Source organism: Tetrao urogallus (genome assembly GCF_951394365.1).
Source record: "Tetrao urogallus genome assembly, chromosome: 2".
NCBI classification, from domain to species: domain Eukaryota; kingdom Metazoa; phylum Chordata; class Aves; order Galliformes; family Phasianidae; genus Tetrao; species Tetrao urogallus.
In genome coordinates this window covers 95255966-95268307 of record NC_136814.1, presented here as the reverse complement: position 1 = coordinate 95268307, position 12342 = coordinate 95255966, and the positions used below count along the sequence as shown (strand labels likewise).

Sequence of the window (12342 nt, the reverse complement as noted above, 5' to 3'; positions counted from 1 at the left end):
ACTCTGCCTGGACATGCCAAGGATGACACAGTGGAGCTGTTGAACAGTTTGCTCCTCTGATCACAGAGAAAACACTGAATCCTGAGCATCTACAGTGATCTGCTCATTGCCAGTTTGCTAGGACTGCCCTGAGGGGTAAAATCAGAAGATAATTACTAGGCTGTCAGCTGGTGGGACAGGATAGCTTTCCTCAGGATGGCCACCCAGCATCAGTTCTATGCCCTGCTCTTGTTATGCTCTCGTGCAGCACAGAGTAAAGCTTGCAATAGCAACAAGCTCAGTGCAGCAACATTTCATGCCTCTTGCAGAGCACAGCAGCACACACAGCTCTAGAAGGACCTTTGCATTTGCTGCCAAGAGCTCCAAGGTGCCCCGTAGTAGGGCTTTCCCTACACACAGCACCGCAGCCCCCAGCAGCTCTCCTCACAATGATGGCAACTAGCACAAGGCACTAGCAAGAGAACAGTCAGTCCACAAAAAACAAAGGATACACTTCCCACACTTTGAAGAAAACCCTGTACTGTCAGCCCAGGCAGTAAAGAAATTCTCCAAAGACGACTTCTGTACTCAACTCCAGCAACAAAGTACAGAAAATGACTTGGAAACTGAGGATACTGCATTCTCTCTTACCTGCTATCACGCCAGCCAGAAGACACAAGTCCCTTCCAAATAATGGAACGGCTTCATACAGCCACAGTTCTCTACAAACTAGGAAAGCTGCCTGTACACATCTACTGTAGTGCCCAAAGTTTGGCAAAAAGATGAAAACAAAGTTCACCGGGAGGCTGCTCTAAATTTAAATAGGTCACGGTGCATTGGAATCTGTGCTCTCAGCAACACATGCTGTTAGCTCAACAACAGCAGCTACTCCTTCAATACGAGCCCATCATCACAGCCTTAACTCCTGAGAAATTGTCTTCCCAGCTTCCTACCAAGGGCATGGACTGCCCCTGAGTCCAGTTACACTCAATCCCACCCCTGGTACCATTTCATCTGCTCTGGAAAAGTTCAGTGCTTCCTTTTGTCAGTACTTGTCTTTCAGCAGACAATTCTGCCAAGAATCTTAGAGCAGTTGCAAAGCTCTCCGCAGTTGCACATAGAAACCCTCTTAAGAAACAGCCAGGAGGTTTTGCCTAATATAAGAGCGTAAACAAACTTGTTACATGCTAATCACTGGGTAGGCCACACACCCTTCTCCTCCCCCCACGCCGTGAATCTCCTGAAAGGACAGGAAATAAAACCATGGTCACATACCTTTGCTTCCTCGTTGATGTCCCAAGTGAAGGAGATGGCATTGTATGCGATCTCTTCAATGTTACTGATGGTGTTGAAGCTCTCCTTGTAGTCAGCTATTAGAAAAAAAAGAAGGGTGAGGGAGAAGAAGAGGTGATACCGCCCGGAGTTCTTAACACATACACAGCAGCAAAAAGCTGCACCTCCTCAGCAACACCTTGGGGGCAAAGGAAGGCGAATCGTATTTAAGAATGGATCACTAGAAGTCAGGAAATGACTCTCAGACTAAAAACCAAACAAAAAAAAATAAATAAATAACCAACATAAAACCAAAACCCTACGCAGGTTGGAATCCTAACTAGAAACTCCAGTGAGAAAGGCAGACATCGTTGATATTGCATGTCCTGAGTCATAAGCTGCTACATAAGGGAAACTCTGGACAGCAATGGTAAAAGCTCTCAATAAAACTCATCCAATAACAAACAAAGATTTGCATGTACGTCTGCTTTAAGTGCCAAGTGATTAATCCCTGCTTTTATTCACAGAAGGAAGACTCAGAACAACCCAGCTTTCTGCCAGAGAAGTTTGGAAGGTGGCCAACCACAGCCTTATCTAGAGGCAAGAGGAAATTTGCAGCATTTTCCTTTTTTGTCCGTGAACCAAAGGCCAGTTGTGAGCAAATCTCACTAGAGTTGAGGTACTTCTCTACAAGGATCTTTACCCTTTGAAGAGATACAACATCTAGGACAGCCACAGAGTCCGTAAGATACAATCTAGCTACAGCTACCAAGATTCATGCCAAAAGCAACTGCAATCTGGAGAGAGTCATCAGATCACCCAACACAGGTCTTCAAATTCAACTCATTCATGAACCAAAAAGAACCTTCCAGAAACCCAGTCTCTGTAAGGAATCCTAAAAACCACATTAACTCAATTAGAAGCACCTTCCAGTCCTTTGGAAAAGTTACAGAATTGAAGGCATAATGCAAGTAACAAAGCTTTAGCAGAAAATCCATGCCAACGAATTAAGTTTGGAGTTTGACATCAGCAAGAAGTGTTCCTTTACCTATGTCAATGCATCTTTGTTTGGCTGTGTGTTGTCTTGAGTGCCAGTATTTCCAGTGCCGGAGCTGATCTTCTCTTGTTTTGTCTTCAGCAAACACTACCATAATGACACTCTAAAAGGAGAGGGCAGAAGATTAAAGAAAATAAAACACAAACACACAAGAGAGAAAAGGCCACAGAGTACATTTGTTTTGGAAGTTCTCCTTGGTATCAAGTTTTCCGCATTAGGCTTTCCAAAGTAATGCAGTGCAGTACACCTGACACGCAACAGGAAGGCAGACAGCAGCGTTTTCTGGGTCATAAACAGATGAGCAGAACTGCCCTCCTAACTGGAGTTCATGAATCTCATTCCAGGTGTTGCATCACTTTTACACAAGTGCTGACAATGCTTCTTAGCAGACTAAGCCAAGATAGGTTGGCCTGGAAGTAGGTGGACAGCAAAGGAATGAACATTGACGTAACAGAGCTGGTAAGCTGCCCTTAGTGCTGATACTCTGGTTTAGATTACAGCGCTTTGGGAGAGTTTAAGGCTACCAGCATACACACCCCTCTTTCCCAAGAAACCACAAGAAGTGCCACTCACACGGACTTTACTGATGGGGTGATGGATTCCTTCACTGCTGCTGACTTCTTTGAGTGTGATTGGATAAAACTGACCCTTATTTAGGTAAGTCATCGTGCTGTCCCCAGGCTTCTGTCGGAGGGACTTGGAGGCTTCCAGAGTATATTCAAAGTTATTCCTGCAAAGCAAAGATGGCAGTGATTGGTAAGGCACTTTCCTGGAAAGCTGATTAAATGTTCTACGTTTAATTTGGAGAAATTCCAAAGTCATTAGTTGACTCACTAAGCCATCAACAGGCAAGGAGGCTGGAAAACAGGACGAGCCCCTTCTTAAACTATGTCCTTCATGAATGAAGATTTAAAGAGAAATTCTTTGCAAGCTAAATCGCAAGTCACAGCAGGAGGCAAGTCTGGAAACTCCTTATTCCCATCTCAGAGCAGTAAGCTGCTCTCATGGAAAAGGAAACTACTAGCAATTGATTCACAAGCTAACAAGCTCTTCAATGGCCACAGTCTCCTCTTCTCTCTTGATCAACTGCAACTAACCTAACAACTATGTTATTCTCCTTCACCAAAGTTCACAAAAGTTTCATGCTTCCTACTTCTGCTGTAGGTTTCCAGCAGGGAGAGAGGAAAGCAAGAAGGCAAGGAAGTGCATGGAAGCCAGCTGAGATCATTGCCAAACTGACAAGACAGCGCTGCACCTCCTTATGGAATAGGAAGTCCTTACAAGGACAGCAACTGAAACAGGGTGCTGTTTCCAATCCCACAGGTATTTTTAATTAAAGACGTAGGCACAATTTTGAACTATGAAACAAGCAAGTACTGTGTGTGCCTCTGAATTCTACAGTCCCCAATGCCTGACAGAGATTCGGTGCAGAAGGGAGTGAGCTTGGCCAAACCAATGCTAAGAAAACAATAAGGAAAGGACTGAGAGGGAGGCTTGAAGCGTTACCCAGAAATACTGTCAAAAACATAATCTTCTGAGTTCATGTTGGCCATCCGTAGATTCAATTCAGCAGGAAAGAAAACCTGGGGTAGACAAAAAACAAAACAACACAACAACTAACACAGCAGCAACAACAAAATTCACAATTATACAGATAGGTGTTATCACAGACAGAACTGATCACCAGGTAACAATTGATTTCTGGTCTGTGAAAACAGGATGCTGGAGCAAGATTTCAATCAAAAACTTTTGGGTGCCAGTTAAGCACAACATCTCACACGTCTTCTTAGTCAAATTATGGCAATGTTTTAAAGCTTCCCCAAATCTCAAAGAAAGAGCACAGCTATGTCCTCAGTGCATGTCTTTAAAATAAATAAAATCAAAACAAATCAAGACAAATCTCTTGTCGGTTGGTAAGACAAAACAAAACACATGGATTTTCATCCAACTTTACCTCACAGTCAAGGCCCTTACTGCTGTTTTCCATACACTACACCTAGAAACTAGCAGTGATGGAGCTTATAAGCAGTCCCTTCAGCTTGGTATCTGCACAGGCCCTGCCGAGCACTGAACTCTTTCTTGCAAAACCAAGCCCATGCTGTGGATCAAGATAACTATTTCCACACTCTGCAAGCCAACAGCTCTGTCACCCATAGGATTAGTCATTTGCTTTTGATAATGATTTCATGTTGTATGGGTTTTACATATGAGGTTATACCTATGCACCCCTCCGAGAAGATTTTCTATTTCTAAATCACTAGGCACATTTCTGCCCTACATAACAAAAACGATAAAGACAGAACTGGATTCCACAGATCGATCAAAACACACACAGAGTTCCTCTCGGTACCTCTTGTACGCCTTCCTTGAAGGTCTCTGAAAAGGTAGAGTCCGGCGTTCGCCTCTGGGAGTTCTGTGGCTGGGTGTTGGAATTGAACTGGTCAGGAGTGAGGTTCCTGTCGAACACCACCACCCGCTCGGGGGGCTCGGGGTGGTAGACGCTCGGAGGGATGCCCACTGCAAAGCCGTGGGGCTGCGTCTCCGTTTTGATGGAATGCGTGGGCATCGTCGCAATCGAGACAGTGACCGTCGTGTCAGGGGTTGTGAGGTGGCCTCTCTTGTCCATGCCCATCTGGGGCGTATGAGGAAGGACAATATTGAAAGGTACATTTTTCAGAACTTGGACTCTGTTTTCTCCAGTGGAAATCAGTGACTGCTCTGTCACGTTTGGGATGCTGTTCCTTTAAAAAACGAGGAGGAAAAAGCACATTAATTTTACAGTTCGTTTTCTCATTCCACAATAACCAGAAATACTTTCCAGTCTTTTGGACAAGGACAGCTGATACAAACTCTGGTGTTTGCAAAGAACGGCTCCACCCTAACCTGAAAAATGGAGAAAAAATAAAAAAAGAAAAAGAAATCCTCACCCACTGCTAACAACTCCACCCTGGAGATGAATTACCCTGGAGCAAAGAGTGAGGGAGGATTCGCTGCCCAGATTCTCACTGTCTGGAAAACAGCAGTCCAAACCCAAGCACTGAGGCTTCTCTCACCTCACATCAGCACGTGCAGCCTCACACCAGGCTGCATGAAACTGCTCTCTGGTGGATGAAGGGGGATTGAGAGTAAAGTAGCAGTTCCTTTGCCATAGGATTGTCTGCCACTCAAGAAGAGTTCAAAGGGAAATTACAGCCCTCTTTCACATACAGCCCCTCAAGAAAATCCACATCAAAACTCCCCGGAATGGTTTACGTAGCTTCACACTCTCATTGCTGCCAGGATGCCATTTACATCTGTGGTGAGCTGACCTCACAGCTAGCAGCCACTAAGAGTCAGCCCTCCCTTCCTTTCTCCCTCCCAGCAATGTGGTCCTGCCCTCTCCAAAGCACCAATCAGACACTCCCCCATCCTCTTGGTGAGCCAGTTTGGCTTGTTCAACTGACAGCAAGCTAATCACTTTTTTCTCCTGCTAGGTTATGGGTCAGTAGAAGACTACATCTCGTGCTAGGGGAGCAGCGGGAACACATGGCTGGGAACTAGACTGCTCTTCTCAACAAAAAGTCATTCTATCAGCTCAGCCAGATCACAAAGCCTCACCACAGGTCCTGAAGACGTTCTTATCTTCTAATCGGTCCAAAGGAAAGGATGGTGGGAGAGGAAGCTTGAATGAACTTCACGTGCACAGTATTTACCTAACCAGTATCATCTGCTTCAAGTAGAGAGGCACAAGACAGAGAAAGCAGGAAGATGAAGAAAGAAAGCAGTTTCAGAGGATACAAGAGAAGTCCACAAACAGCACAAAACCAAACTAAATCCCAAGCACTCTGAAATCCCTCCCTACCAGCCCATGCATAAGGGAGCAACACCGCTGTTGCCCGACACCAACATTCCCAGTGCAGAGCAGAGGAAACCACATGCAAAGACAAAAGGGTCATCAGTCACCTCTGTGAGCCTTGGGAAGGGAAACCTGTGTTACCAGATGGTGCCCAAATTTCAGGAAAGCAGCTTTTGCCAAGCAGATCATGAGACAAGTAGACAGAAAGCAGACGGATGGCCATGAAAAGCAGTTAGAGTCTCAGCTCTCCACAACTCGGTGCGCTCCCTTCCCATTCCTAGTGCAGACAAGGTAATGTTCCTTCAGAAGTTTTGGTGGAAAGGGGGATATGCAGACACACAGTACTAAAAACTGATACCTTTTGCTATGATCTTGGTCAGGATGTTCTACCTCTGGTTTAGCTGTTGAAGATCTCCTCTCCCTTGGAACCTGGGAAATACAACACATGCTATAAGTGCATTCTTCCTTCCATATATATATTTAAAAAAAAAAAAAAAAAAAAAAAAAAAAAAAAAAAAAAAAAAAGAGCACCTTCAAACACAGCCATTAAAGCTCTTCCCCTTGTTTGGTCAAATTAAGAAAGCATCACTCTTTGATACCAGTCATTATTACATTACAGCCTGACTGATGGAAACACAGCTGCTTTGGAACACCAGGCCCATCCCATGTGCTGTTCAGCAGATGCTGCTGTCAGCAACCCAGCCAGCATTAGACTGTGCTAAAACCAAAGGAAAAGTGGCACTCAGGAGCTGGACATCAGCACAGAGCTGAAGTGGACCAGAAGGTAAATCCTTAAGTTCCCAAAACCACCTAAGGCTTCGTTTCTTCCTTGGGGACCTGGAATGTGGGGGGCTCAAATGGTGCTCCCAGTAGCAGCAAACTCATTTCTTGGCTCAGAAGCACCTTCCAATGGGGCAGGCATCCCCAGCCCTGCCCCAAAGAGATTGCCCCCACAGCCTCTGCTCAGAGAGACTATGGGGACATTTCAGAGCAGAAAGCAGAGCCTTGGACACATGCTCATTTTGTGGTGGTTTTCAGTGCAACTCACCCCACAACCATTGGTGACAGGCTGACCCTGAGCACAGCCGAACAGCCACAGGGCAGAACAGGCTGGCTTGCCCCCTCTGCTGCATGGTTAAACCCACATAAGTCCCTCCACAAACACACACATGGCGGTCAGGGCTTTTGCAACCCTCATTGTACCACCTGAATGATTAAAACAAACATCTTCCTGTGCAAGGGGGAGCAAACCCAACTTTTTCCCTTGCTGAAGCCTGCATTACAAGCACGTTTGGTTGCTGCTTGTGTTTGCTAGCTCAGGTGCAATGTGAAGAATCACCACTTTACTGCTAATTAACTCTAATGCTGGTGACATAACTGCATGAAAAGCATACTTTTCTTAATAGCCCCGACTAAAGCCTAAACCCCAGCTGTTCCACATAACATGAAATCTCTACCAACACCAGAATTGGTTATGCCACAGTCAACTGCAGAATTCTGAGAACCTCTGAATGAAGAGTACTAATGATAACTATTGTAAAAACAAAGCTCTTCCAAATTGCCTTTGGACAAAAGTCTAGACCTGCAGAATCCAGATTTTGACCAAGCATTTATTTCCTGTGAGGCACCAACAGAACTATCACAGCAGCCCATTAGTCAAATGGAAGTCAATTTAAGCCCAGTTGTTTGCTTTTTTTGTGCATTTAGATCTTTTTTGTGAATGTTTGTTTTCCAGTGGTTTGTTAGTTTTTATTTTAAATATAAGACATTCAAAGGTGATCTCATCAGCTGCTTTTAATATTGCAAAGAAGAGGAGGCGTATTCGGAATGCCTAGACGCTGTCCCTCCAGCATTACTTCATAACAATAAATCTTTCAACCTCCAGCCATTCTGCCTCACACAAGTCTGCCAAATACCTGTTTTTCCACTGATTTTTCTACACACCTACTGGTATCCAAACATGAAGAAACCCAAAACTAGACAACTAGACACGAATGTGGAGCAAATCCCTACTGCTTTGCTAAGCGTGAAGCAATGCTGACATTCTCTTTGTAACATACAGATTTTGATATCAAAGTAGACTTTGTGGATTAAAGTTGTTCTGGTATTTGTGGGGGGACTGGGGGGGGATTATTGTGAGTTTTTTCCCCCCTCCTCGAGAGCATAAAAAGCACAAGCACAAAGCAGAAGCACAAAAACTTTCTCACAAAACTGGCTGGATAACATTCACGCCAATGAGTTTGTGGCATTTTGTCGTGCGCATAGAGCACTAATCTCCATATTAAGCATTACAAGAATATTTTGATATTTAAGGCATATGCAATTCTCTTTTCTAAGCAAGAACACAATACAGAATCACAGAATGGCCAGGATTGGAAGGGACCTCAAGGATCATGAATCTCCAATCCCTCTGCCACATGCAAGGCCACCAACGTCCACATTTAATACTAGACCATACAAATAAAGCAACCTCTCCCATGATTTGAGGAATATACCAAGGCTGGCAGGCACGCTCACGACTCTTCAAAGACACTAACCACAACGTCAGGCAGCAGAACCAAGGCAGCCTTCTGGCATCCTTGCCTGCTCAGCAAAGAGCAGACAGGCATCTCCACGCGCTGAGCCAGGCCGCTGTGCACAAGCAGGTCACCCTCTGCATGCAACTGCCTGCTGCTCTCCACTCACTTGAACACTGGGGCGAATAAAACCACCCCATCTTGTCTAATATGTAGGGAAGAAATGAAGCATATTCCAGGCCGATCAGGTTATCCGTGAGAATATAGTAGGGTAAATGTCTCTGAGAAGACCCTGAATGCTACAGAAGATGACCATGGTTGTCTGAGGACTAACAGATTATGGCAGCAGAAGCTCACCAAAAGTTAGAGGGACACAGGCAATAAGCTCTTTGGAATGACAACCCCACACACAACAAAAATCTGTTAACTGTAGCTTCAATTGATGCCACAGCAGAACATAACAGCCCCAGCAAAAGCCAGCTGTCAGTCCCATCAGAACAGGCATCACAAAGCAAAAAGAAATGCATATTTGTACTCAAGACAGACAGCTCCCAAGTCTCATTCTCCACTATTATGAACGATACATTGTCTCCTCCAGAACCCAGAGTCAACCAAAAGGCAAAGCCCTACTACTGAGGCTTTTGACCCCCCCACTGCAAGATCTAGACAAACTTACTTTACTTTGTTAAAGAGAAATCAATTTTCAGGAAAAACTTAATTTTTTTTTTTTTTTTAATTAAATTTGTAAAACACACAGATTCAATTCCCCATTCATGGCTTCTACAAAAATCCTTTGCACAGGCAGTGTCAGAGCCCACCCCTGCCAACCCACCTTGTAGTAATCATACAGCAGTCCGAGGGCGGCTGCGCTGTCCTCATCGCCATTGATGCTCATCATAGCTTTGGTGGCTGCTGTAAGGGGATTTTCAAGAAAGGATTTCCAGGCCTCATCTTCACTGGTGTAAGGACGTCTCTGGGAGTAGAGAGAGTCATTCTGAAGAACCAACACAGGTCTTTTACTTGAATCATGAAAAAGAAAAAGAAAAAACCCACACCTGTTAGAACACATGAAAAACATTCTTCAAGTTCTTCAGTGTTACCTGCCCCAGTTTCACAGGGTTCAGGTTCTGATTCAGTGCACGGCAAGGATTAGTCAACACAAAAAGCCCAGAAACCTAATTCTGATCTCACTCACGCTCTGCATACATCGGGATTACTTGGACCAAACTCAGCTGGGTTACACCAGCCTGCACACAATCACAGCACTGCCTCAGAGCACCACTGACCCGCCAACACTCTGAATCCAACCCAGAAGCCATACGTGCTCACTAACCTGCCACCTACCAAACCTCCAGCACACCTACATAACGCTAGCGAGCCATGACCTGCTCTAGCTCCCATGTGGGACTAGGAAGTGCAAATTAACCTAACATCTTTCTCCCAGAGCTTTGCGAAGGCAGCAGCCAGCAGCTGCCAGCGAGTTACAGACTGCATGGGGAAACCAAGTCAGTGCAGCACTCACTGCTTCTGGCAAGTGAAGATCTACTGCCTGCTTATCACTGAAGCATCTGTGACCCTAGTTTTAAACAGCATCAACTGGGGAAAAAAAAACAAAACAACAAACAACCCCAAAACACTACAGACTTGCTGATGTAGCATATTGAGAACCTGGACCTACTCTGTTTTGTGATTGCTGCCAAGAAGTGAAAGTGGGACCTACGCAGAGCATGCTGCCCCACCAGCTCAGGCCACAGCACATGCTCTGGCTTTTTTGGTGGTACAAGTGCTCCAGCTTTAAGGTCAGCCCAAGAAAAAGGTCAGAGCTGGCTTTTAATCAAGCTCAGTTTTCTTCCCAGTGCAAGCACAACATCCATTTCCTAGATTGGGTCGAGCGGGGGACATTTTTTTGTCTTCTTAAATAATTAAAAACTTGAATGTTTAATGGATTGGTAATAGTTATTGTTTAAAAAAAGCAAACAAAAAAGAAAAAGCCACCACCACCAAAGCCACCCCACCCTCACCACCACCGTACCCCTTCCCCAGAACAGGATTCTTTTTATCTGCTCTTTACTCGGATGCATTCAGAAACCAAAATATAATACAAATACAAAAAGTTGTGAAACACAAAGTTGTGAAATACTCTAATCACTATAATCAGCTTAACAGGATCCTGCATTTATCACCACCTTCCACCAAAAAGATTGCCAAGCACTTTGTAAATGATGCGTCCTATTGGTTACACAAGTGGTCTCACCAGCCTCAATGGGACACCGGGCTGGGCTTCAGCAGCTGGAGCGAGGGGAAGTTGCCAAGGTTTATATGAGCACTTTGTACCTATAAAGCAGCATCGGAGCAGGGGAAAAAGCAAACAGAGAAGCCAAGCTCTCCCAACACTTCTCGAGGTGTTTGCGCGGCTTTACCCTGACACCCTCCCACTGAAACACAGATTCTGCCAGTACCTGGGACATCCACTTTCTACCACAGACTGGACAACAGAAGACAAGGTGAGCTTTCTTTAGGAATACGGCACAAGTTCCTGTTCTTATACTTCACAATGAAAGAAAACTCAAACACCTGTAGCGAATGGGGAAGTCCTCAAGCAAAGTCGCTTGCAAAGAAAAGCTGACAGCAGCAGCGCGCACACACGGCCACGTCTGAGGGCCACGGCATCACTGGGAATCAGAGGGAACCCAAGGCTCAGCGCTGCCACAGCCACGAGCTCCAGATCCCAGAACGACGCGTTTCCATGCCAATTGCCACACACTCGTTGCCCTGAAGGCAACCGACCCCTTCAAAGAGGGGGAAAGAACAGAGCTTGGCAGTGCCACAACAGAACCACAGTTCTTTTAGGTAAACGCGAACGTATCAACGAGAGTAAAGCAGCTCGTCCTTCTCACGGCGCTGGTTTGGACACGGCAGCACGCGCAGCTGCTCCCAAGCCGCAGGTGTCCCCGGCAGGGCACGGTAAGTCGCTCAGGGCTGCCCGGACGTCGTTCCGTCCTCATCTGCGGAGCGGCACCGCAAATAGAAGAGGTGCCACGGCGCCCAGGCGGAGGGCTGTAGAGCCGGCGTTCCACAGAGAGGCGCCGAGCTCCGCAGAGAGCCCAACGCCTTCTCAAGGAGTCACAGAATCCTCGGAGTCGGAACGGACCGCTAAGGGCCATCTCGTCCAACCGGGCCACCGCGGCCAGACCGGCTCGCCCAGGGCCCGATGCAGCCCGACACAGAAACCAGCGCCCCGTTCCAGACGCCGGTGACTTCGGGGCCACCGCGTTAGCGCCGGTCACAGCGACGGACGCGCGGCTCCCTGCCGGTCGAGCTATCGCCGATAAGCTCCGAGCACACACGGATGCGGCCAACAGCAGGAACGCCGCTCTCTGCCCGACGCGACAGCAGCCCCGGCCCCCCGAGGCGCGGCCGTTACCTGCCGAAATCCACCTTGCCGGAGGGATGCGCCTCGTAGAAATCCATGGGGCCGCTCCAGCGCCCTCCGCCGCGCGCGGAGCCCAGGCGGGGCGGGCCGTCAGGGGCTCAGGCGGCGGCTCCCGCCCCGCCGCACCGCACCGAGCAGTGCCGGCCCGGGGCCGCCGCCCGCCTTTAAGGCGCGGTAGGGGGCGGGAGGCGGACGGCGGCGGCGCTGCCCCACGCCCGGCGGCGGTGTCGGGTTTCAAAGCGGCCCTGCC

The 12342-nt window shown here is 46.9% G+C and overlaps 1 protein-coding gene across 1 annotated transcript in view; it reads right to left on the bottom strand.

Annotated features, from left to right (window-relative positions):
- GRHL1 (grainyhead like transcription factor 1) overlaps nucleotides 1–12342 on the bottom strand; it is a gene marked incomplete at both ends in the record, with an annotated part of 36200 nt that overhangs the window by 23606 nt on the left and 252 nt on the right. The window contains 7 exons of the mRNA XM_079550117.1: nucleotides 1255–1349; nucleotides 2300–2411; nucleotides 2882–3038; nucleotides 3815–3891; nucleotides 4659–5049; nucleotides 6502–6572; nucleotides 9492–9678. Coding sequence (XP_079406243.1) covers nucleotides 1255–1349; nucleotides 2300–2411; nucleotides 2882–3038; nucleotides 3815–3891; nucleotides 4659–5049; nucleotides 6502–6572; nucleotides 9492–9678 — 1090 coding nt within the window. The remainder of the gene's footprint in view (nucleotides 1–1254; nucleotides 1350–2299; nucleotides 2412–2881; nucleotides 3039–3814; nucleotides 3892–4658; nucleotides 5050–6501; nucleotides 6573–9491; nucleotides 9679–12342) is intronic.